Source organism: Panicum hallii, chromosome 5 (assembly GCF_002211085.1).
Source record: "Panicum hallii strain FIL2 chromosome 5, PHallii_v3.1, whole genome shotgun sequence".
Taxonomy (NCBI): domain Eukaryota; kingdom Viridiplantae; phylum Streptophyta; class Magnoliopsida; order Poales; family Poaceae; genus Panicum; species Panicum hallii.
This window is the reverse complement of record NC_038046.1, coordinates 48,818,098-48,845,522: the sequence shown is the minus strand read 5'-3', so window position 1 is coordinate 48,845,522 and position 27,425 is coordinate 48,818,098. Positions and strand designations below refer to the sequence as shown.

General features: G+C 42.5%; 1 protein-coding gene across 1 annotated transcript; it reads right to left on the bottom strand.

Annotated features, from left to right (window-relative positions):
- Window positions 1–634: 634 nt before the first annotated feature.
- Window positions 635–24,325, bottom strand: LOC112895652 (dual specificity protein kinase zak2-like). The gene is given in 9 exon segments (XM_025963632.1): window positions 635–940; window positions 12,521–12,573; window positions 18,815–18,907; window positions 18,988–19,105; window positions 19,209–19,485; window positions 20,161–20,287; window positions 20,403–20,683; window positions 22,077–23,102; window positions 24,239–24,325. Coding segments are annotated over 8 exon segments (1,998 nt in total). The 5' UTR covers window positions 23,059–23,102; window positions 24,239–24,325; the 3' UTR covers window positions 635–873.
- Window positions 24,326–27,425: the final 3,100 nt, after the last annotated feature.

Below are 27,425 nucleotides of genomic sequence, written 5' to 3'. Positions count from 1 at the left end.
GCCAATTGGACTTTTTGTCCCTGATGGCCAACCAAATTGTATTAAATCTATTCCCGAGCTGCATCCATGTGCATGGGCGATCGATTAGCTTAATGTTATCTCGACCAACGTACGCAGCAATCGGGACGCATTGTTTTCTCAGTTGAATTTGTCTAATTAATCCTTTTCCGTTTAAAACAATACTAACACATATGCTCACACACATACACCACAACTATACTCACCTATAAACACACGCGGAGCCTAGCTTGTATTGTTGTAGGCGGGCTGACCAAACTAAGATCGGTTTGGTAGAGCTTCTACACCGACTGACAGGTAAAATGGAAACGGCTCCATACAAGAAGCACCTATGAAATCCCGAAACGGCTTACCAAAAAAAAATGGTTTCACCAGCTTCTCCTCGCCTTGCTACGGTACTCCGGTTACCTCTTAGGAAAGAGTTCAAATAAATCTGGACCATTAGATATTGTATCTGTCTCGGCATCAATCGATTGAAATCTTTTTATCTGACAATCAACCATGTGAACCAACGAATCGCCATCCAACGGCTCAGCCAGTTGACTATATGTATGTTCTGTTGCCTGTGTTGTCAGCTACAAAGCATGCTTTCGTGGTTTGTAACTTTGTATGCCCATCAACGATAACAGTCGACTATTTAGCATTTGCTCTGTTTGGGGCTATTAAAGAGGTCTCAGGTGGTAGTTGTGCCTTTTTTTACAACTAAAATACATACAAAAATAATAACAAATAAAAAGTTATATGCAAATTTTTTGGCCGAAAGCACAATTACAATTAAAATTTCTCCTAGCTGACCAATAACAAATAAACAAATAAACAAAAAGTTCATGATGCACGTCTATTTGTTGTGCCCCTCTATCTGTACACACCAGTTATGACTTTTGAACTATGAATCTCAACACCGCCACAACATTTACAATATCTGAAAAAAAAGAATGATTACATGTGAGTTCAATGAAAAACACACATAGGGCCTGTTTGGCACAGCTGAAACTTATTCTGAAGCCAGCTGGTGGCTAGCTGGCCAGAGAAGCAGCTTATCAAAGAAGCAGCTGATCACAGAAGTTACATATTTAGCAGACTGCTTATTGAATGGGCTGTTACTATTTCTACCGGTGAAAGCATCTAGGCCCCTAATTCGTGTTTTGGTAATTAATGACAACGGTTTGTGGATTAACAATTCTTTTTGAGAAAATGAGTATAGGTTGATCCACGGATGAATGAGAGTTATTTGCGAACGTGTGGATTTTTGGAGACGATGAGAAAAGTTTGGGCTCAAGGCAAAGGTATAAAATAGGGTCTTTTGAATTTTACCGGTCACAAGGTGTTTAGTGGATGATAAGTGACCGGATTTGTTGGATAGATAGCCGTACTATCAAGAGGGGTCATGTACTCGTGCTTGACAGGTCTCTAGTGCCATTTTGCTCAAAATATCTGTGTGCATGCATGAGGGCTAACTACGCTTTGCCGGGGTTTTGAAAAAGAACATGTTTGAGTGCTGACTGCTCAAGCGCGGACGGTCCGCACCTTGGGTGCGGACGGTCCGCTACCGTTTCAGAAGGCTTAGTGGAAATATCTGGTTGGGGGCGGACGGTCCGGCTCTCCATGGCGGACGGTCCGCCACTCTAATTCTTTTTCGTTCCAGAAAGGATGTTCTCTGGTCTGTCTGAATTGTGTGGCCGGCGGACGGTCTGCGGCTGTGGCGCGGACGGTCCGCAGGCTCTCTGATAACTTGATCCAGAAACATTGTTGTTTCTGCCTGTTCGTCTAGGATGAACGGCGGACGGTCCGCCCTTTGGTGGCGGACGGTCCGCCGGCTAATTTCAGGATTGTTCCAGAGACCCTCATGTCTCTGGAGTTGTGGAACACTTAACTGCGGATGGTTCGCAGGTTGGGTGCGGACGGTCCGCCAGGGCTGTAACGGCTAGTTCTGACACGCATTAAATGCTCTCTGACTCTCTGGTTTATAACGGCGGACGGTCCGGTTTTTGAAACCGGACGGTCCGCGATCTCGCAGAAAAGACTTGTAACGGCTAGTTTTTGATGGGATGTCTATATATACCCAATGCCCGGCCCTTGGGTCTCTCTCTTGGCCATTTGGACTGCATTCTTGACCCTCTAGAGCTAAGACATCCCTCTCTCTCACACACTTGCTAAGGATTTGCATTTTTGAGAGTGAGAGTGCTTCCTAGTGCATTGCATCAAGAGTTTGAGCTTTGTGGCACTAGGGAATCTTCAAGCAAGGATTATTGGCTTGTTACTCTTGGGAGTTGCCGCTCCCTAGACGGCTTGGAGAAGGTGATTTCGTGGAGCTTCTTGAAGGAGATTGTTGAGAAGCCCCGATTTCGGTTGTGAGAGGTTTTGTGCTCACCTCACCGGAGTGGTGAAGAGCAACTCTAGTGAAATCGAGGTGTGGAGTGGTTCCTTGTTTTTAGCCGGCTCAAGATCAAGAGGTTCTTGATAGAGGAGCGGTTGATTCTTGGAATCCACCTCAACGTGGATTAGGGGTGACCGGCAAGTCATCGACACCACGGGATAAATTTGTGTGTCAAGCTTGGTTATTTCTCTAGCTCTCTTTAATTGTTGTTATTTTGAGAAATTTATTTTACTAGAGCTTGAATTGTATTTTGTCACCCTAGGTTGCAAACCTTTCTAGACATAGTAGTAGCATGACATAGGGCTTTCTTTTGTTACTAATTAAATTTATCTAGTATTGTTGATTTTAGTTTTAAACCGCCTATTCACCCCCCCTCTAGTCGGTGTTCTTGATCCTACAAGTGGTACCAGAGCTAAGTACTCCATTAATTGCGGATTTAACCATCTTGGAGTAGAACAATGACTAGTGATAATGGAATTCATGTTGGGAAGCCACCGTTCTTTGATGGGAACAATTATGATTATTGGAAGACTAGGATGTCGGCTCATATCAAAGCCATGAGTAGAAAGCTATGGAGAGTGGTAAATGATGGATATATCATTTTGGACTCAAAAAATTTGACACCCCTAGAAGAGGAAAATGAGATACTAAATGATCAAGGGGTCAATATGCTCTTTAGTGCCCTTGGTGTGACCGAATTCAATAGAGTCAAGAGTCTCACAAATGCACATGACATATGGGAAAAGCTCATGGAAATTCATGAGGGCACATCAAGTGTGAAAGAGGCCAAGTTATATTTGCTTAAGGGAAATTTTAGTGAATTTACCATGAAGAAGGATGAGAGTATAGCCGAGATGTTCAACCGGCTAAATGACATTGTGAATGACCTTAAGGAACTTGGATTTGAGGTACCGGATGCGGATTTCAACCACAAATTTCTTAGATGCCTTCCGGAAAGATATGATACAATTGTGACCTTGCTTGTAAGGTCAAATGTGAAGACCGCAACTCCCACACAAATATTGGGAGAAGTTCTCACTCATGACATGTTCAAGAAATCTCAAGATGAAGCTCATGGGGGAGAGATTGATATGAAAAAGAAAAGTGTGGCATTCAAAGCTCAAGATAGCAAAAAGGAAGAAGAAAGTGAGTGCCAAGAAGAGGAATCGGATGAAGAGATGGCTCTCTTTGTCAAGAGATTCAATAGAATGATGAGCAAGAAGAACTTTGGCAAGAAAGGTCAATCATCAAGAAAAATCCTTTTATGGACAAGACTTGTTTCCAATGCGGTGAAATGGGTCATATTAGTGTCAATTGTCCAAACAAGAAAGATGACAAGAACAAGAAAGATAAGAAAAATGATGAAAAGAAGAAGAAGAAGTTCATCAAGAAGAAGAAGAATGGTCAAGCTTATTTTGTTGAGTGGGATTCCGATGCAAGCTCCGATGATGATGATGACAAGCCATCCAAGGGAGTTGCCGGGATCGCCATCAAGGAGGCTCCATCTCTCTTCTCCACACCACATTGTCTTATGGCAAAGGGTGGTGCAAAGGTACAACAAGATGATGAACTTGATGAACTTTCATATGATGATCTTGTTGAAAGGCTCAATGATGCCGATGAATTCATGACTAAAGAAAAGGCCAAGTTAAAGGAATTGAGGTTGAAGTTTTCTTCTCTTCAAGATTCCTATGAGGAGCTAAACACTTCACATGAGAATCTCAAAGAAACTCATGAGAAGCTTGAGGAAGCTCACAATGCCCTACTTAATCATGAAAGAAAAGCAACATTGAGCATTGGTGTGAGTTGTGACTTAATTGATGATAAACCTTGTGGTTCTAGTCCTACTAGCTCTTTTTGCACCAAAATTGATGACTCATCTTGCAATGAATCTCTCATTATGGAAAATTATTTGTTAAAGAAAGAGGTTACTTGCTTGACTAATGATTTGAGAAAGTGCTATGATAGCAGAGCCATGTTTAATCATTGTTGGGCAAGTCAAAAGTTCACCTTGAACAAGCAAGGGTTTGGATATATTCCTAAGAAAGGGAAGAAGGCTTTTGTGCAAACCAAAACTACCTTTGTGAAGAGTAGTGGTAAGTCATATTGTGAAAAATGCAAGAAGGTTGGTCATGTTGAGAAGAATTGCATCAACATGAAAGTCATATCCTTTGATTCAAGTTACATTCTTATGAGAAATTCAAATGGCAATGTTAGTGCAAAATTTGTTGGAATACCTATAGATGGTGCTAAAAAGAATGCCATTTGGGTACCAAAAGTCTTGGTTGCTAACGTTGAAGGACCCAAGAAAGTTTGGGTACCTAAAAGAGTTATTTCTTTATTGTAGGTGAACTACAAGTCCGGAGGAAGATATTGGGTACTTGATAGTGGATGCACTCAACACATGACCGGAGATCCGATGATGTTTTCCTCTCTAGATGAGAATGTGGATGGCTATAGTGATATTATCTTTGGTGACAATAGCCGAGGCAAAGTCAAAGGAGTTGGTACAATTTCAATCTCAAGTGATCATTCTCTTTCAAAAGTATTGTTGGTTGATTCTCTCAAGTTCAATCTCTTAGCGGTCACTCAACTTTGTGATTTTGGATATAAATGTAGTTTCACTAAAGATGATGTAGTAGTGACTAGCTTGGATGGAAAAAATCACATCTTTACGGGATTTAGATATGAGGATGTATATCTTGTGGATTTTGCTACTAAAGAGGCCAACTTGTCTATATGTTTGTTCACTCAATCATCTTTGGGTTGGTTATGGCATAGAAGACTTGGTCATATTGGCATGAAACAACTCAACCGTTTTATAAAGCATGATTTAGTAGTTGGCTTGAAGAATGTGAAGTTTGAGAAAGATAAGTTATGTAGTGCATGTCAAGCCGGGAAGCAAGTTGCAAATGCTCATCCAACTAAGAGTGTCATGTCAACCGAGAGACCATTGGAATTATTGCATATTGATTTATTTGGTCCTACTACTTATAGAAGTATTGGTGGAAATTGCTATTGTCTTGTGGTAGTGGATGATTACTCAAGGTATACTTGGGTTTTCTTTCTTCATGACAAAGCCGATACTTATGACATATTCAAAAAATTCTTGACAAGGGCCGAAAATAAATTTGAACTCAAGGTGAAGAGAGTGAGGAGTGACAATGTAAGTGAATTTAAAAACACAAGAGTTGAAGAATGGTGTGATGAGAAAGGAATCAAGCATGAATTTTCAACCAAGTACACTCCGGAACAAAATGGTCTTGTTGAGCGGAAAAATAGAACCTTGATTGACATGGCAAGATCAATGCTTTCCGAGTACAATGTTTCCGATAGTTTTTGGGCCGAAGCAATCAACACGGCTTGTCATGCGTCTAATAGATTGTATTGCCACAGATTCCATAACAAGACCCCATATGAGTTGCTCATTGGAAGGAAACCAAATATATCATATTTTAGAGTATTTGGTTGCAAATGCTATATTCTCAAGAAGGGAACTCGGTTATCAAAGTTCCAAAGCAAATGTGATGAGGGTTTTCTTCTCGGGTATTCATCTTGTAGCAAGGCTTATCGGGTCTACAACAAAACACATGGTATTGTTGAAGAAGCATATAATGTTGAATTTGGTGAAACAAATGGGTCTCATAATGAACAAGAAAATCTTGATGATGTGAGAAGTGATGGTTTAAGAAATGCAATGAAAAATATGTCAATTTGTGACGTTAGACCAAGAAAAGAAGATGAAAGTGATGATGGTCATTCTATCTCTATTAGAGTTAATCCTTCAACATCTATCTCAAATGATCAAGCACAACAAATAGTTCAAGATTCTAGTAACGATAATTCTCAAGTACAAGATCAAGTTGGTTCATCAATTAGCCGATATATTTACTAAGCCCTTGGATGAATCTCGGTTTTGCAAGTTAAGAAATGAGTTAAACATCATTGACTTCTCAAATGTGGCTTGAAAACTAGCACATGTGACATATGGTTCTTCCATGTTTTCTTTGTTTCAATTTTCTGAATTTTGTGGGATTTTTTGAGCCGTTTATGACTTTTCATGATTTCACTCGATTTATTTTTGAATTCTTGTTATAACTTGCTCATATGAGAGTTTGGAAGGTTTTCATGCAAGATTTGAGATTTTTTGATTTTTATATGAGCAATGATCCCATATTGAAGTTGGAATTATGAAAATTGGCTGAATTCTGAACAGATTGAAATTTGGTTCGGCGGACGGTCCGCGGGTAAGAGGCGGACGGTCCGCGGTTTATGAGGTTAGTTCAACAGAGACACTGCAACTTATTTTGGGCCGCAGAAGTTATGAAGCGGACGGTCCGCGTGTAATTGGCGGACGGTCCGCAGGTCATGTGAACCGATCACCAGAGGGACTGCAATGTTATTTTGGGCCACAGTGTTACGAAGCGGACGGTCCGCGGGTAAGAGGCGGACGGTCCGCGGGTCATCAAGATTGGTCACCAGACGCTCTGCAGAACTGATGTCAGCAGCAAAATTTGGAAGCGGACGGTCCGCCTGGAAATCGCGGACGGTCCGCCACGTGACAGAAAGATGGGGCCGACCAGACTTGGCTTATATTAGGCTGTCCCTTTCTCTCCTCTCACCAAACCGAGCTTTTCTCTTCAAAAGCACCTCCTCCTTCTCTCTCAAGCACGTGGGGAAGACTTCAAGGTCAAGGATTTTTGGCGTGATTCGCGGACAGTCCGAGCACATCCCCGGACTCTTATCGACATTCTTCATCATGTCCTCTCGGTATTTCAATGAATCCCTAACTCTTGTTTTTGGATTTACTCATTGGAAAGAGTTAGGGTTAGTTGCTCCGATCTATTTTTGGGCCATGGATTCTTGCAAATAGTTGGGGCAAATTGTTCCTAGTGATGAGGAGATGGTGTAGTATTAATTCGGTTGGTGGATTTGAATCTAAACTCAAATTGTGGATGGATCAAAGGTTGGGGCGACTGCTATGTTCATGCGCTGAACAGATGCGTCGCGGACGGTCCGCTGTCAGTAGGCGGACGGTCCGCGTCTCGAAGCGGACGGTCCGCTAGTGTCACGCGGACGGTCCGCCGGTGGCAAATTTTTTCAGAAATAATCAGAGTTGACTTATATGATTATGGATTGGATATCTTATTTTTGTAATTGTTCTTATGGTCAATTCTTGATCTCAGGCCACCTCGGAAAATTCTCAAAGCTTTCACTTCAAAAATCAAGAAGGTTGGAACATCAAAGAGGCAAAGGGATGGTGATAATTCCGATGACTCCGACTATGCTCCTAATCCTAGTGACATGGCTGCTGCATCCTCAGTGGGTGGTGTTGGTGATGATTCTTCAGAGGAGGAACTTGAGGACTTTGAAGATGATGTTACTGTCTTGATGGGGCTAGATCTTCCTAGCCGATAGTGGACTGCTGAGAGCTATGCTAATGCTAGAGCAGTGAATCAGTTCGACATGCCTTGTGACACCAACATCCTCTTTTTCAGAACCAAGGTACAACAAGATGCTTACTTCGGTCATTTGGTTAAAAAGACTGTGTTCAAACATCAAACCATTGACCTTGGGTATATGAGATCACATCCTGTCATGACTGATCTAGTAGACAGATTTGAGGAAATGGGGTTAGCAAATTTTCTGCAACATAGATGTGATTGGAATGAAACAGTCATACGCCAGTTCTATGCCACCCTAGAAATTGATATGGTAGCTGGCATGTTTAGGTGGTCCACTGGGAAAAGAACATATTTTGCCACATTTGCCCAGTTTGCTGCAGCTAATCAGTTGGACTATGATTTCATCACCAGTGAGCAAAGCATGAATGTAGTCTTGGAAAATCCTCTAGATGAGAATGACTACCCCATGTACTATGAGCCTGCACATCTTGGTATTGCCAGAAGCTTTGGGGGAACTCAGGGTATGAGGCATCATCCTGCAGTGATCAATAAAATTGCAAGAGTCACATTCATGCCTAAGAGTGGCAACAAGGACAAGGTTAGAGGGCTCTATTGGAATGTGATCTCTCATGTCATGAATGGGAATAGAATTGATGTCATTGCCCTCATCATGGATCAGCTTGCAGATTTAAAGCTCAATATGGAGATGAACTTATACTTTGCTCCATACATTATGTCCATCATCAAGGCAACGACCTCTTTCAGAGGCATTTGTGAGTGCAAGCATACTCCTTTTAGGCCCTTCAAGAATGATCATGCTTTTCTTATGAGGCCGTTGACTCCTTTCCCTGGAGATGCTGAAGCACAGGGGCATGGTGGTGATGACGATAGTGACGATGATGCTCACATAGGAGCGGCTGCAGCTCAGCATGGCATGCCCCCACCACCCCCTCCCGCACAGCAGCAGTGGGCTCCTCCAGCTGGCTATTTTGATCAGTATTTTACATCCATGCAGGCAGATCTCTCTTCTCAGATTGCCGGGTTGACTAGTCAGATGCAGAGTCAGATGGATCTCAACTTCCAGAACATGCAGCAGCAGATGTTCCAGCCCATGATGGCTCAGATGCAGGGTGTTCAGGAGAGTTTACACTCCGATATTGCAGCTCTTGACTCCCGTTTTGAGGATTTGCCTTCGTCTGAGCAGGTTGAGCAGCTCGAGCATAGGCAGCAGCATTTAGAGCAGCGCTTTGACACCTTCAGCACAGCCTTCACCGGGTTTTCTGACCACTTCTACTCAGTGTTCCCGGCTCCAGTGCCGCCTCCAGAGTTCTACCCGCACCAGCCGTTCTATCCACCGCCTCCTCCTCCGCCGCTGATGGATTGATCCTTTTGGCAATTGATGCCAAAGGGGGAGAAGGAGCTTTGGAGTGCCTTGATCTAGGGGGAGCTCATGGATTTCTCATGGAACTCATCCGCTTTTGCTTCCGCTTGCCACTAATATTTTAATTTGTGTTGAACTTTATTGGATGGACTTATGTTTTATATCTTGCATGGATTTGGCTTGTCATTTGTGATGAACTATGTTGATGTACGCTACTTCTATTTACTTATGATCATCTTGTGGTTGTGAGGCTATGATAATCAAGCTAAAATTCATGTCATATATATTGTGTATCTTGTATGCCTCGATTTCCACTTGTAGGGAAAACTCCGTCAAAATGCTCATATATAATTATGTGTGCTCTGGATATTCATTCAAATTTATATGCACATATCAAGGGGGAGTTCTCTCTACTCATCGAACTTGGTGAACTTATTCGTACAATATTCTGAAATTTTCAAGAAAAATGAGTAAGTTTTTCCAAAGTTCAATTTCAAGTTTACCTTATGCCTAGCGTATGAAGTTGACTTGAACACTTTTATCACTCCAAAACTTAGTGTTGTCATCAATTACCAAAAAGGGGGAGATTGAAAGCATCTAGGCCCCTAATTCGTGTTTTGGTAATTAATGACAACGGTTTGTGGATTAACAATTCTTTTTGAGAAAATGAGTATAGGTTGATCCACGGATGAATGAGAGTTATTTGCGAACGTGTGGATTTTTGGAGACGATGAGAAAAATTTGGGCTCAAGGCAAAGGTATAAAATAGGGTCTTTTGAATTTTACCGGTCACAAGGTGTTTAGTGGATGATAAGTGACCGGATTTGTTGGATAGATAGCCGTACTATCAAGAGGGGTCATGTACTCGTGCTTGACAGGTCTCTAGTGCCATTTTGCTCAAAATATCTGTGTGCATGCATGAGGGCTAACTACGCTTTGCCGGGGTTTTGAAAAAGGACATGTTTGAGTGCTGACTGCTCAAGCGCGGACGGTCCGCACCTTGGGTGCGGACGGTCCGCTACCGTTTCAGAAGGCTTAGTGGAAATATCTGGTTGGGGGCGGACGGTCCGGCTCTCCATGGCGGACGGTCCGCCACTCTAATTCTTTTTCGTTCCAGAAAGGATGTTCTCTGGTCTGTCTGAATTGTGTGGCCGGCGGACGGTCTGCGGCTGTGGCGCGGACGGTCCGCAGGCTCTCTGATAACTTGATCCAAAAACATTGTTGTTTCTGCCTGTTCGTCTAGGATGAACGGCGGACGGTCCGCCCTTTGGTGGCGGACGGTCCGCCGGCTAATTTCAGGATTGTTCCAGAGACCCTCATGTCTCTGGAGTTGTGGAACACTTAACTGCGGATGGTTCGCAGGTTGGGTGCGGACGGTCCGCCAGGGCTGTAACGGCTAGTTCTGACACGCATTAAATGCTCTCTGACTCTCTGGTTTATAACGGCGGACGGTCCGGTTTTTGAAACCGGACGGTCCGCGATCTCGCAGAAAAGACTTGTAACGGCTAGTTTTTGATGGGATGTCTATATATACCCAATGCCCGGCCCTTGGGTCTCTCTCTTGGCCATTTGGACTGCATTCTTGACCCTCTAGAGCTAAGACATCCCTCTCTCTCACACACTTGCTAAGGATTTGCATTTTTGAGAGTGAGAGTGCTTCCTAGTGCATTGCATCAAGAGTTTGAGCTTTGTGGCACTAGGGAATCTTCAAGCAAGGATTATTGGCTTGTTACTCTTGGGAGTTGCCGCTCCCTAGACGGCTTGGAGAAGGTGATTTCGTGGAGCTTCTTGAAGGAGATTGTTGAGAAGCCCCGATTTCGGTTGTGAGAGGTTTTGTGCTCACCTCACCGGAGTGGTGAAGAGCAACTCTAGTGAAATCGAGGTGTGGAGTGGTTCCTTGTTTTTAGCCGGCTCAAGATCAAGAGGTTCTTGATAGAGGAGCGGTTGATTCTTGGAATCCACCTCAACGTGGATTAGGGGTGACCGGCAAGTCATCGACACCACGGGATAAATTTGTGTGTCAAGCTTGGTTATTTCTCTAGCTCTCTTTAATTGTTGTTATTTTGAGAAATTTATTTTACTAGAGCTTGAATTGTATTTTGTCACCCTAGGTTGCAAACCTTTCTAGACATAGTAGTAGCATGACATAGGGCTTTCTTTTGTTACTAATTAAATTTCTCTAGTGTTGTTGATTTTAGTTTTAAACCGCCTATTCACCCCCCTCTAGTCGGTGTTCTTGATCCTACAACCGGTCCTAATTCTACCTAGAAACCCCTTTAGTCACTGACAACCTAGGCCCACAGTCAACCAGACCGGGACCAGTCAAGGTCAGCCATGGCCGGACCATGACAGGCCGTTCCCGGCGACAGCGAGGCCAACCGGTGGCGAGGTTCGGCACCATCATCTTTGCTGCAGCCGAGGACACCTGCAACGCCGCCCGTGACGGCCAAAAGACTGGCCGGCGATGGCCGGCGACGAGCAGCGGCGCCCACGGCGGCGCGGACGAGCGGCATGGCCGCGTTCCGGGGAAACCGACGGCGAACGTCGCAAAATAACGAGAGCATGAGCATCGGAGGCTCACCAGAAATCAATTTTTGTGGTTGGACGACGAGAACGATAGCCGGAGGTGGGACTTCGACGATGAGGGGTGGAAGGGTCCGGCAATGGCGGTTCTGATGGTCGGGATCTTCAATCTCTAGCCGGCGCGCGGGGGCGTCGCGGGGGCCGGCGGGGGGCGGCGCTGGGCGGCGCCGCGGGGGCCAGCGCGGGGACGTCGCGCGGGGGCCGGCGGGGGCGGCGCTAGGCGCCGCGGGGGCCGGCGCGGGGGGGGGGGCGGTGCAGTGGCCGGCGCGGGGGGAGGCAGGGGCCGGCGCGGGGGAGCGGCGCGGGGGCGGCGCGGGGGAGCGGCGCGGGGGGCCGGAGGGGGCTAGGGGCGGAGGCCGCGGGCAGAGGCCGCCGGGGCGGAGGGCGCGGGGGGCGGGGGCGGCGCCGGGGGCGGAGGCCGGCGCAGGGCGGAGGCCGCGGGCGGAGGGCGCGGGGGGCGGAGGCCGATAAGCCGTAGAAGCTGGTCCGCTCCCGCTACTCACGGTACGCGCGTTTTGTGAAGGAGGGGCGGAAGCGCTGCTGGGGGAAGCGGTGAAGAAGTTTAGCGTTTGGCCACCGCACAGCTTAAAATTGTTCAGAAGCTGGTTGAGAAGCTGTGCCAAACAGGGCCATATACACATGCATCAATAAGATTTTGAGTTCCTTTGGTTTCACAACATTTTATTAGCTCTCTAACTGTGGGGCTATAGATTGCAGAGAATATTATTTTTTTCATCAAAAACAGAAGTGATTTACCTGCAAAAACCTGGAGCTTTTCTCATGTCACCAGTACTAGCTGCTGCAACTTCCTGATACAATAACATTCACCAAACCAATATAAAATGAATATAGATGAAAACATTTAGTTCAATATTATGGTTTCTATCAATGAAACTATATGCAATTGTTGCAGGATGAAATGCACTTACTGAAGCACAAAACTATAAGATACCGGTGCATATTTGCAAATGATCAATCTTGTTCTCGTTTCTATAAGAGATAAGAAAACAACATCCAGGAGCAGCACCTGTTCACAGAGGCCTGAGGTCACATATTATTGTAAAACAATATGCAGGTTCCCTCTCCCTCATGTACTGCTGCAACCAAATTTTGATCTCCAAAAATATCTAGCTACAACTACACCTTGTTGTTGGCTGCTGGCTACCAAGGTGCCAACGATGAACTTAACTGAAAATGGAGAAAACCAAAAACGTAATTGTAGAAGCATCTCCTCTCTTCTGTCTTGCCCCCTCACACCTTTAGTTTTATTCCAACTTAGAAGGGGGGAGAGAAAGAGGTAGAGAAATCAAACAAAAATTTGACCAAAAAAACTAAAAAGTTATCAGCTAAATGGTGATCCAGCCTCACTACCAAAATGAAATTGTAAATGGATTCACATGCTTGCCCATTAATTATGGAACAAGATGGTACGCAAGACACAAGGCCTGAACCTGAATGCACCCCAGAAAACGTGGAGATGGTATCTAGAATACAGCATACTGATACAAGGAATAAATAAATAAATGATTCGGTAAAGTCATACACACTTTTGAGTTGGTAGCCCCATATTTTAATAATAAGGTTTTTCAACAGGAAGCATGCAAAAAGAGGACTACAAAAAGAAAACAGAATTAAGTGATGGTGCTATTCAGCAGCAAACATTTAGAATTACTTATTTTCAGAATATCAAATTTCAGAACAATGCAATCTCAAGCGATGATCTGGATACTGACCTAATGCTATCCAAGGGTGAAACAAACAGATACATCACAACCTTTGACTAAAGCTAGATACATCATCCGCATGCTGCAGCAGCTAGCATAGGAGCACGCATCGGAATGGAATCGGTACAAGCTATTAGCTGAGGCTAAGGATGGTGGCTATGGCTTCCAGGCATGGCAAAACGTACCCACAAAAATAAAAGGCGTCAGCTTATAGCTACTCTAGTTGAGCGTCTACAAAAGATCTTCCCTTTTACCACACACACTAGTTACAGTTACCTAACACACTAACTCATGCAAAAAAAAAGAAGAAACAGCAACTTGCATATTTACATTGGTAAGTGCACCAAAGAAGTAACCACACACAAACAAGAAACAATGGAGAATGATTTGGTCAAGTCATGTATAGTTTAAAAATTATGATGAAATAACAAAAATAATACAGCTACACCAAGTGTAATTCCAGTACAAATTGTTTTTTATTTAAAGTTAGCAACCACATATTTTCTATCCAAGATTACATATCTAGTAAACACTGCAGTAGTCATATGGAGTAGAAACCACATATTTAAACTCAGTAACCACATATTTTCTATCCGCAATTTGCCACTACCTAATCTCCCAAAAAGCATCGAGGCCCTAAAATCAACAGATTGAAAAACCTGAACTCCATAACAAACCAAACACAAATGCCCCCAAATCAAACCACTTAGAAAAGCATACAATGGCTTGCCAAACAAACAGTGAGAGTGCAAAATAAAATTATCACGGTGTTAATACAAAATAAGATGTTGGAAAAATTTACTGCTGAACAAAATAAAATGTTGGAAAATTTACTTGGCTTTCAAATTGGATCCTTTTGATAGTGGTACCAGCTACCTAGGATAAGCCAGAGAATATATTATTAACTGATCAGGGAGGCTACAAAAAGAAGTATTTGGAGTATTTAGAATACATAGGGAGCTCACACTTATCTAAAAAAGCGTAGGGAGCTCACAAGAAAATCAAAGTATCCAAAGACTTTATGCGGGTATGAATTCATCACATAAGGCTGAATGTTACGATTCATTCTAACAAACTTACAGTGTAATGCATGCTGGAAAAGTAGTAACTTTTTCATACTAGTGATCTCACTATATATATTTACCAGAACTTTTAGATTAATCAACTACTGCTTGGGAAAACTTTGAGGTTACAGTTTTAAACAAAAACAAGCATACATCAGAAAACTTAAACTATGATGCATTGTTCAGAATGAGATTCCACACGCATGATACTCTAGAAGAAATTATGATAAGAAATAGATTGGAAAATAATGATACAACATAATCGGGTGAGTCAATACTAAAGTAACAGAAATATTTAATGATTGAGTTTCAGAAAAGCATATGGACCTACCATATTGCAATATGTCATAAGCAGCTCACAGTTTCAACATGGGAAGAAACAACAAAATGATAACTCCAGAACTAGTGAACTACCATGCAGCCCTGTAATTTAAGATTAATGCATGATGCAACTTTGCAAGATTCACCACAAACAATTAGCAGACAAGTAATTTGTTCCATTCAGTGGCTTGAAAGGAAAGTACACGTTGAAGTTAAGTAAATCCTTGATCGGTTACATGGTAAATTATAAAAAATTACACTATTAGTTTGTTTGTGATGTTTTTTAATTCGAACATGGTAATACACATAGTTGTTTAACAAAAACTACATTATCTAGCGCTTCGGTCAAAGTTAAGATTCTACAAAGAGATGATATACCACACTTATGAGGACACAAATGTGGTTCTAGTCAACCACAAATTAAACAGCATACAACAAATCTGCTCTAACAAAAAAGTCAAGTACAACCAGGTTAGCTACAATCTCTCACTGTCTAAAAATTCAAGATGCCGAAGTTCTAGATGGTAAGTAAAATGAGAGGAACTGAAGTTCCAATACATAGTGTTAAATAAGATTTCTGCAATTTTCTGAGTTGACATCCTAGTGATGCACACGACACGTCAAAACACGTTGAACTCCATCCCTCCCTCCATACCTACCTCCCAACAGAACACAAATTGGCCAAATCTAAAGCTAACGGCCTACAAAAGGAACCTAGTGGAACACAAATAGGAAAATGATAAAGAACACACACCTGTTGGCTACTCACTCTTTGGCTGCAAAATGAAAAGAGCACACACTAGTTGGATTCCATTGAAGACCTAGTGCAGATTGGGCATACTTGGTCACTCCCTGAAAATGCATCTACTGGCTATTACACACAACACACATGAGCAACAAAACAGATATTAGTAGACTCGTGGTATTAAAGCAGTTTTGTCAGTAGCTAAAACAGCCAGCCCAAGAAAAATCAGTTTAGGAATCAGAAGGTAACTTGCATGGTCAGTCGGCTAAACTTGAAAGCATCATCACAAGGATGTTCCTGTAAACCCCCTTCCCTGATCTTCCCTACACTGCATAAAGGCCATTATAACACATCCTGTATTAGACATTTAGAATGTCAGACCACCAAACCACTGCAACAAATTGCACATCGATTCCTAGAGCGTTCGATTGAAGTAGGAATAGCAGCTAGCCTATAGAAACAGAGTTCAGGTACCTCACACCGATGATCCCCAAATTGAGACCCCATGGATCTCAGTCGAACACAATCCTACCGCAAATTCCCAAATCTAGCCCCACATACCTCAATCAAACACAAACCAACCACAAATCCAGCCCCAACATACCCCAATCGAACAATTGCAGACCTGAACGTTGGACAAAATACCCAACGCAAGTTGATATAAGCACAAAAATGAAGTAGCATAGTGATGGTGCCCACCCGGTCTTTCCGGTCGCTGACGGCGGGGTGGAAGGCGCCCACGGGCCGCAGCGGACGAGACGTAGACGGAGGCGAGGTTGAAAAGGTTACCTGGCCGGGAACGGCGAGGTGCGGCGGCACGCGTGGGGGCACGTCGGTGGGAGAGGCCTCCCGGGGGTGGGAAGCGGAGCGGATGAAGGAGACGACCCGGCGGGACGCCATTGCCGGAGCTCCCTGGAATGCTGGTTGCGGCGATTCCGCGAGAGGGAGGGGAGGGGGGCGGGAACCAAACAAACGGACCCGACAGCGGCTAAAACGGGCGCAAGAAAACACGCTTGCGGACCCGGCTGAACCATTTACACATGAGTCAATCTCCTCCGCCCGTTGCCGATCCAACAGACCACGTCGTCGATTGATAGATAAACGAAAAATCAACCGGTTGACGAGAAGTAAATAAATATGTTAAATATTAGAAAGATAAACAATTAATTACGGAGGAAAAGAAAGGAAACAACCGCCTATCCTAACTACCACCGCCTCCATGCACACTCCTTCGGAGGACCGTGCATGTTTGCATGTATACATGCATAACAATCAAAATCTCTCTCTCTCTCTCTCTCTCTCTCTCTCTCCTTTCGTTAGGATTCATTTGTCACCGGATAATGCATGACAACAGATGAAAACGTGTGAATTGTTTGATAAAAAAACCCAAAAGGCTAGCGTGCATGCATCCAGCCATACAAAATGTTAGCGGCTTCACGTTCTTTGTTTGCAAAAAAAAAATTTCAAGTTTGCAGGTACCATATTAGATCATATTAGTGAATCTATAAGACATTACTAACTGCATTAGCGTTTTCAAAAATTATAAAAACAGTGACATTAGTAGGAAGTGCTGGTTCAAGCTAGCTGCTAAGCCCCTCTTTCCCTCAACCAAAGGTTCAGATGGAGGGGCTGCTTGATTGGTGGCTAAAAGGTTGGAATAGGGTAGCAAAGATAATTGAAGAGTCTTTGACACACTAGGCATGCTAACAGCCCGGAAGGTCTGGCTGGAGTGGAATAATAGGGTGTTGAACGTGAAGGTAGCGACAGTGTCAAGTGTGGTCAGGGTCATAGTGGAGAAAGGAAGGTGTTGGATTGCGGCGGGAATGGTCGACCTGTCGCACTTTGTGTTTCCAGATGGCTAGTTTCCAATTGTCCTTTGTAATAGGTCGGTTCTCTATTTCTTTGTAATAGGTCGGTTCTCTATTTCCATTGGCTATCAATTTTCTTTGCGTTTTGGTATGAGGCCAAGTGCATTGTAATATTTCTTGCTCCTCCTTAATGAAATGTTTGCCCATGCAAGCTCTGTTGAAAAAATTTATCATAACTATAACAGCTTGGAACTTCCACATTATTTTATTTTAGAATTTAAGTTTACGTCACTAAAACATAATAGTGTATCTAAAGGTTATACGGTTAAAAAAACATGTCAGCTGGAAGGAAATGATTCCAAAGATTATAAACTTGTGCAAAATTGCAAATCCAGAGTCCACCTTGCCGCTGCTGGTGAAAGATGCTCACTCTAGGAGGATGACGAGTCGACGATCGTTGTTGCACAACAAGTCAACAGGGTACCGGAACATAATGTGATTTGAGTTAATTGCCACATGGCTGTGAACGCTACTTCAGCAGCAACAGCAGTTTGCAAATGAACTCACAAGTTGCATTATTCCTTCCCAGATGAACCGAAGATGTACCACGGTCATCCATTGCTGACTTTAGAGATAAAATAATATGTATGAGATAAAATAATATGTATGAGTATCCATAGGAGTGAGTGTGTGTGCGCTGTGAGTGTCTGAGTGGTACGATATAATTAAAAAAAGTACTACTGCAGATGGCAGTGAAATCTTCTGTCACACAATTGGTCACCTAGATGAGTCACTAATACTTACTACAAAGAGCAATTTGACAAAATCACGTCACCGAAGAGACAAGCATCACACTCCAGGTGCTTCACCAAAGCCAGAGTTTGCTTGGCGTGCTTTCCAGTAAGGAGCGCAGATTGGCTACAACGATGCTCATGCTGGGGCGGGAGTCCGCCTTGTCTTGCACACAGCGGCACGCGATTGCAGCCATCTGCTAGCCAGAACAGGAATTCGTTGGTTTACGTATACTACCGTCAGAACCAAGATAAGCTTTCAAGCTTAACACGAAGAACGAACAAAAATTGTCACGTTAGAGAAGTACCAAAATATGGAAACAATACCTTATATCTTTCTAAACGTTAAAAAAGAAGAGGCGGCAGTTCTAATTCTGAAGAAACTTTAGCTGATATTTTTCATCTTAAATTTAGACTAAACAGATATTTGACACGAGATATATGTAAAGGCACACAATTTTTTGTGTGTATGTTCATCTTTTGCGAGAGAAAAGAAAGCTCTATTGCAAAAGGTTGAGTGACCTCATAGCATCCACCCAAAAAATTGCTCTTATCAATAATTTTTTATTTAAAAAACAATATGGTTAATAATTTTACCCTGGCGGCAGCCTTGGGAGGGTATTTTCCTCTAAGCCTTGGATCCACACATTGTTGCACTTGCACCTCCTCATCACTAAGTCCTGGCATAGCCTGCATGTCAATGCCATAAATAGTTCAGGTGCTGCATCATCTTCCAGAGAGATTATGCCTCTGGCTTCAAATTTACATACCACAATCATGAGCCTGTTCTGGGGATGTCCTGATATGCGACCGGTTAAAAGCTCCAACAGCACAATCCCAAAGCTATATACATCGTTCTCCCTGGTAAACTCTCCAGTTTCTTTACACCTAATAGAATCAAGAAGGATGTAGTAAGCGTGAGAGTACATGCCATCTCTGATCCCAAGCCTAGTGGAAGATTATGAAAGCACTGGAATATTAAGTTCCATACTCGGGTGCATCATAAACATTATGGGAAGGATGAACACAATCCAAAATAAGATCATCCAAGTAACCAGGGCGATTTTTGGAGATACGGAGGTCTGCAATCTTTGCAACATCATTATCGAACAGGAGAATGTTGCTCGACTTGATGTCACTGTGAATGATGCAAGGCTCTGTCTTATGATGGAGGAACTCAATCCCCTGCACAGCACTTAAGGCAATCTTGACTCGTTGGGTCCACGACAGAACTCCCCCAGGTCGGGTTCCTGTGACACCATTTTTCCCTTTGATCATGAACCAGAAGAATATCAAATTCGCTTGCAAAACTTAGATTGCTTCTATCCATCTATGATAGAATGAAAATAGTTGACATGTGTCTGCCAGATGCTAAGGAAAAAGAGCACTGCGCTAGTAATCCTCACCAAAAAGGCAAAAACTGTGCCCAAATTTTGCTGGCTTCCTAAGCCTAAAAGTTTGTTCCACCAATGATTAAAGCAAAGCAAAGATTTTAATTGTACTTCTTTGAAGAGGAGTCCTAAACAAAAGAAAATAATTAATGTACAGCAAAACACAAAGGTCACCATATAAACATCTACATGTCTCACACCATTGTGTGCAGATGAGAGAATAGCCCATAGCAGCTTTCATGAAGCATACCTGAATGCATGAAGCAAAAGGAAAAAAGAAACAAAGAGTATCCAGAAATAGAATGTTCACTAGTATCACTGTAGAAGGAGTGCCTAGGCGGGGACTTGTAATCATTCATGGATATAGAATATTAGTTCAAACTTAGCGTAGCACAATGTCAAAAATATAGTCGATATAACATATCCACATTTTTTATGTTGTTCTGCTCATTAAGAATAGTAGCTAGCTGCTTTTCATGAAGTATACCAGAATGCACCAAGCAACAAACTTAAGAATAATATATGGAAGTCCAAGGTTTCAATGTTCGTTACCTAGAAGAATATCAAGCAAGGAGCCCCTTGATGAATACTCATAAATGACAGCACGGATGTTCTCATCAACACAGTAGCCGAGAAGTTGGACAACATTATCATGCTTCAGTCTTGAAACTTCCTGAACCTGCAACACGAATACGGAAAACAGTCCTTCCTGCGGCAGAAGTGCTAGCAGATGCAGATTGTAGAATAAAAGGCAAGGGATTGTAGAATAAGAGGCAAGGTAGGCAGCCACCGACCTGATGTACGAACTCGTCATCAGGCTCAGAAAAAAAGCCGTCAAGGTTCTTCACCACAGAATTCTGGCCGAGTTTCTTCACCGCAGATTTTCGCCCATCTTTCAGCTCTCCAAGGAAAACTTTAGCATGTGAGCCCACTCCTATTAGAGTATCATCACTGAAGTTCCTGGTTATTTCCCTTAGTTCAGCGAGGGAAATATTCAATAATGGAGTAGGTGGATTTTTGGTTGTGGGGTCAACAGGAATAGAAGCAGTTTGTTGCTCAGGCAAGCAGTTGTTACCTGCATTGGGGAAGATTGGAATACTGTTAAAAAAATCTAACATGCTTCACTACAAATATTTTTGTGTTAGCACTTCGCAGTAGCGCAATACTATTTACAAGGTATACCATGGGCCAGATTACTACATCCTTCCACGCATGTACTGAAATTGATTGGATTTTATACACATAGTATGCAAGAATTACTTCTCAAAGTTGTATTTTGTAGACCGCATCAATGTCCAAACATGCATATGTGGATGGAGAATAAACCTTCGTGTTGTTTTAGCAGTGGTGCATTATTATTTATTTCGTGGCATATGGGCTAGATAACTATAACCTTTCAGATTCCATAAACTTTCTTTTATAAAAATATTACAGGTTAGGCCCTCATCAAAGGGTCCTACCTAGTATAGCATTCTTGGTTGTACTCATATTAAATTTTGCCTTCTTACCTTCCTATTTATAGCAGGAAATATTTATGGGGACATTTAATATATGTCACTGAACTTGAATAGCATTATATGCTATGAGATTGACATGCCATGTTTTTGTTAGCTAAAAACTAGAGCTTATGTAAGGAATGACAAAATGTCTTGGTCACTGAATTCATGAATTGCCTCGGTTATTCATATATTTATTAAAAACGTTCAATTTTTATTTATATATTTATAAGTGTGCCTTAATCATGTAAAAGAAACAGCACAAAAATAAGCTCAACATAAAAGATAATATGAATTATGGAACATCAACAGGTCTTCAATACATGACCTTGAACGTTGCTTCATTTAATATTTTATTGTTATTTAAAGTTACTAATAAATATATCATATCACAAATCTACCGATATCATTTTCATGTGAAATATCTTAATACTTTTGTATACATTAGGGGTCAAAGATTTAATTGTAACTAGACACATAACTAAATAATATCTACTTGAGCACGTAGGGAATACCTCTATAAGAAAAGGAAAGATTCCCTGAATTTTATATTAATCATGGAAAAAGTTAAGGACATATGACATGATTCCAGGGAAATAAAATATTGTGCATGTCAATTAGTTGGAACAAAAAATAGTAGAATAATTTCTCAAAAACTTTTGGTAATTTGAACTAATTGAAGCAAGGAATGATGTGATAATCTGTTATAAGGGAGTTACACATGGAAGAAACACAATATAATAATTATTTAGTAAATAATACAATACAATTAGGAAGAGGAAAAATTCTAACCATCAACATTGTGTGGCAAAAGGCGTATGTATAAAAGGTATAGACTATGGAGTGTCAATATAGAAATATGTGTAATTGAATTGCAAGAACATCAAAAAGAAATAAGTCAAGTGTGGAGATATAATTTCCCCCACTTCTCTAGTTAATACAACGTACAAATCAGATATCTTTCATAATTACCTGAAGACTCAACCATTGCTTCCCTCCTGCGCAGCTGCAGATCTTTCCTACACTTCCTTAGTCTATCTGCCACTTCAACCATTTCCGGGCGCAATTTGTCTTCCAATATCAAGCATTGGGCTGCTAGCTTTGCAATATCATCAAGAACCTTTATGCTTTTTTTCCCATCCATAATTTCCTTATCAAACATTTGCCTCACTTTTTTCCCTCTTTTAAGAGCCTCAATGAAATTTTGAATGAGGTAAGTGTTTCCATCTGCCGCTTTCTTTCTGGTAATCATTTCCACCAAAACAACCCCAAAGCTATATATGTCACTCTTCGGAGTTAGAATCCCAGTCTGACACTACAGAGGATCCAGGTAACCTATTGAACCAATGATATTTTGGGTTTGCTGGGTCCCATCAGAAGAAAGCAATCTTGCTATTCCAAAATCTGATATCTTCGGCGCGAGATTTTCATCAAGTAGTATATTATCAGGTTTAATGTCCCCATGAAGAATAGGACTATACATTGAATGCATGGACGATAACACTTCAGCTAACTCAATAGCAATGCTCAAATGTCTGTACAAAGGGAAGGAAACATGGCCATTAGCAGTACTGTGATGAAGGAGGTCGCCAAGATTTCCATTACAAATAAGTTCCATAACAATTGCTAGAGCATTTTCCTCAGTGCAGCAACCCAAAAGCCTTACCACATTCTTGTGATTTATTTGAGAGTGCACTATCACCTCTTTGGCCAAGTCTTCTTTCCTGGTCCCATCTTTGTATTTCTTTACTGCCACCAGAAGTTGATCATCTAATACTCCTCTGTAAACCTCACTGAATGCCCCTTTGCCCAGCAAAGTGCTATATCCATTGGTAATGTGCTCTATCTCCTTTTCTGTGAAAGATCTCAGATTATAGTTATTGTTCACTCTCTGAAGCACCACATGACCATTGCTTTTAAGAAAGTCTCTAAGAGTATTCCCTTGGTAATCCATAAACAGACCAATAAAGGTGATGGAAAGCAGTGAGTGATTTTTGCCTGCACAAAAGAGATAAATATTGTTACTGTGATCATTGCAATTTTAATTCCTCTTTTTCCCAGAAGAAGAAATCTTTAACGTCCAACAGAACATGAGCACATGGGGAAATTGCCGAAATGGCAAAATGTGAACTGTTTTAACAGCACATGATGGAGAGATCATGCTATTCACAAATCACAAGTGGTACAGCTTTAATAGTGCAATTGGTTCAGTTTCAACCATGATGAGTACTTTGTGCCACCTATTGAAGACAATGAGTCTATACTTTTTTTGACGCGGCTTAATTTTTCTTTGAAGCGGTAGTCTATACTTTTTTGAGCACATATGTAAACAGATTTCTGAAATTTTTGAACATCTTGCCATAATAAAACAATCATTCATGTATGTCTCTAAAGCTATTGCTTTGCTCAACAAGGAGATTGTGAAAATATTGCTTTACTGAACAAATCTACTAATTTTGTGCTAACTCGTTATTAATGTGTTTACGGTTTACCCAGACAGTTGTCCTAGCAAACCAAAATCGTTTACTGTCGAAATGATCAACAGGCAACTAATATTCGAGATCTGAGGTTTTCTTTATGCCGTTCGTACAAACATGCTCATCCAAATTAGCTGATATATCCAATGCTCCCAATACAATTTGTAGTTGAAGCAGATCCTACGATACCAAATCGTTGACTTTCTATGTATCCTTATTACAGCGGTAAGAGATTTTGTCAAGCTCAACACGCATAAGCCACATACTGATTCGGGACGGTCCTCCCCCACCTCGTCATCCGAGGTGCCGCTGGCTTCGCAGCCATCAGAGCTTCTGCGCTCGAGTCGACCTGAGGCGGAGACCTGATAACTGATAAGTCTTCCAGGTCGGCAAGGATCGTGTGGCGGGTGCTCCGAGCGACCGGGGTTGGGGCAAAAGGGGCGGAGGTGGTGTGGAGCCCCTGACTGAGGCTGTGGGAAATCGAAAAGTTGGCAAACCCCGACGCTCGAAAAAAATGACCTTTTCATATGAAACTCCATATGTAAAATGGGAAAGAAGGATCCGTTGCCAGAAGAAATCAGCTAAAACGGCCGGTTTCATGTCGATCTCAGTTCCAATGTAAAATGAAATACCGAGGTGAGGAGACCAGTGGTTTACCTTCCTGTCGCCCGCACTTGCAGGCCGGCCCTGTGCTCAGAGGAACTTTGGCAACCACACTGCCGCCCAGCTTGCAGTCAAGCCAGAAGCCCGGCCTATGTCGTCAACGAAGCTCATCCGTCGGCATCATGACGATTCCTTAATCCTCTTTCAAGGAAGGAGGCTAGCACCAATTGGACATATATTAGTACGCAACGTACGGGCACCGTGTTCAAAACAGGTAGCGATCCAGCACCGTGTTCAGCTAACATACACAGCATTGGGATGGATTGTTTCCTCAGTCTCATGGTTGAAATCCTGCGATTAATCTTTTTCCTATTATTTGTAACACAGTACTACCTAATACATACGCTCGCCCACATACACCATCACTATACACTAAAGCACCTATCAACACGACAACACATACGGAGACGGGTGCGAAGAACAAATTGACCATAGGTCCCCTCATCACGCCCGGAGCCACAGGACTGCGCATATGATATAATACTTGTAGAATAAAAGATAAGGTATGTTCCTGATTTGATGTACTCGGACTCGAGTATGACCGGTCCCCGAACAGTACTCGGGTAGAACTCCTAAGTTAGTATCGGGCAAGAATTCTATATAACTCTGTCATCCCTAGAGTATATAGGGCGGGCAGAGGCCCTGTCCAACAGGACACATCAATAACCAATCAAGGCAATACAAACACTGCACAGGACGTACGTATTACACAACTCACAGTCCAAGCCTGTCTAAACCTTGTGTTGCTTGCACTTTCGAGTTTTTGATCTCGGAGACACCCTACCTACAAATCTACTACCTCGGGGTATCGCTTGGTAGGCTTAGCGGTAAAACACCGACAGCTAGCGCGCTAGGTAGGGGTGTTCATCGAAGATTCCCTAGCGAACTCGATGGCGACATTCACCTTCACCAACACTACGAGGGCACGACATTCACCTTCGGCTCGTGGGTCTGTGTCGCTGATGGTGCAGGCGACTTCCGTCGGCACCTTGTCGACGACAAGAAGCCGGAGGCATCTGCACCAACATCCCATCGCGACATCAACGAACTCGTCGATGACCTCGACAAAACTCAACTTTCCGATCTAATCGGGAATCACGAGGATAAGTCGAGGTCCAACCTGATGTCTACTCGTGATCGATCCGGATTCCAATCCCCGTTCGGACTGCACAACAGAACCACTGTTTATCTGGAGGCGCTACAGTCCTGACTCCCTATCCACATTGGAAAAGAAGCTGGATCGGTTCGACCTCAGCTCGCGCTGCGACGCCGCCGCCGATCTCAACTACTCATCTCGGCTAGAAGCTAGTCGGGGACGAGTCTTAAGCTACTCGGCGATGAGTTCCATGCGGTCGATAACTAGTCGGAATCAACTCTGTCTACAAGGCTTCATCGATAAATCGCCTATAAATCAAGCTAAGCGACTTGTACCTTTCTCCAACTTATTAACGACAAGATTGGTCATACGCCGACTACTTTATACGCTGTAACACGCGCTCTCGCTGGCTACTTTATGCACTGCAACATGCGCTCTCGCCGACTACTTTACGCGCAACATGCACTCTCCTCGACGAAGGGTTGAAAACCCTTGCTGACTACTTTATGCCAACAAGCCTTCTTTTTTATCACAACGACGAATACTTATTCCTGCATTTGTTGTCCTCTCTTAACAGTCACTAATCTACTCAGGTAGCAAGTTCCTTAATCTGTAAAATCTCGGATCTTCAGTCATGCCTAAGCGACTCTATGCGTACACGGGACAAAAATCTCATACACACTATGGCGAAGGCTAGAACGGGACCAGATGATTAAACGTAGCAGGCGGACTACCCGTGTGATTTAAATGGCCTAAACAAGAGTTTGACACAGCAAGTTTATTTTTACACCATATAAATCTTGATATCTTTGCATTATACTACATAATGTCTGAATTATCTTTTTTTCAGATCAAACTTCATCAGGCCAATCGACGCATCTCCAATGGATCCACTATCTCCCGGGCTCGAGGGCTGGGCACCAATAACTACTTGACGTGGCTCCTACGACTCACCTGGCTCATAAGCTCGGGGGCTGAACGCTGCAAAACTACTCGGATGATGACTTGCGTGAAGTCTAAGACCACCAAGACCCTTGAATTCATTATTCAAATCATTTCAAGGAGATTGCTTTTCCAAAAAAAAGCAAATAACAACTCATTTGTTCACTTCTCCTTAATAAAATGGTGCAGCCTTTTCTGATTATCCACCCATTTCACTTCTTTTTACTGTTTTTGTCCATGTTTGAGTGCCTTATTTGTTTCTCCTAAGGAACCGCCAGCTTCCTCTGGAGTGTTAAGGTTTCCCTAAGGGTTTACTGAGTTGTTCTAGGGATCTAGCGATTGAAACCGTCCCTAGAGTATGTCCCTAGAGTATGTTTCGTAGGGAAAGAAAAAATAGTAGCAAAATTCACCAAATCTCACTCCTAACCGTACTGTCTATATATTTAGGTGTATAGTAAAATCTACGTATTTTAAAAAAATCAAAACAACTAATATAATAATTTAGGGTGGAGTATATAAGAAAGATCATGCAACAAAAACGATGGGCAAAGTTGATAAGCATGACTGTTACACCCAAGATTTCCTTGTATATTTTTCTAAATAAAAGTTGAAATAATTATGAAATAATTAAAACCCTTTCTCACCAAGATTAGACCCATCGTACTTCTCACGGAGATCCCATTTACCAAAGGTTTGACGAAGGGGGGTGGAGACCCATTTTTGATAGAAGGAAAATAATTCCATGTAAATGCTAAAACTTTTTTCACCAAATTTTTCTGCATACCCACCCGGTGTACCTACTGCTTGGAGCACCCTCACGCGCACAATTAAGGAAGAAAATTGATCCCCACATATTTCTTTTCATATGCACAAATAGGAAATAGAGTAGTATAAATGGAGGGGCATAAATTAAGCAGTATAAATTCTTTCCATACTAAATCAAGGCCTATATATCAATCAAGGGGTGTCGGTGTTTTACCAGCTGCCCACCGAGGGGTATATCCAAGGTGGTAAGTTTAGGTGAGGAGACGCTAAGATTAGGAACTCGAAGGTGCAAGGAACACAAGATTTAGACAGGATCGGGCCGCGAGGTGCGTAATACCCTACGTCCTGTATGGTGGTTTGTATTCCCTTGGGTGTAGA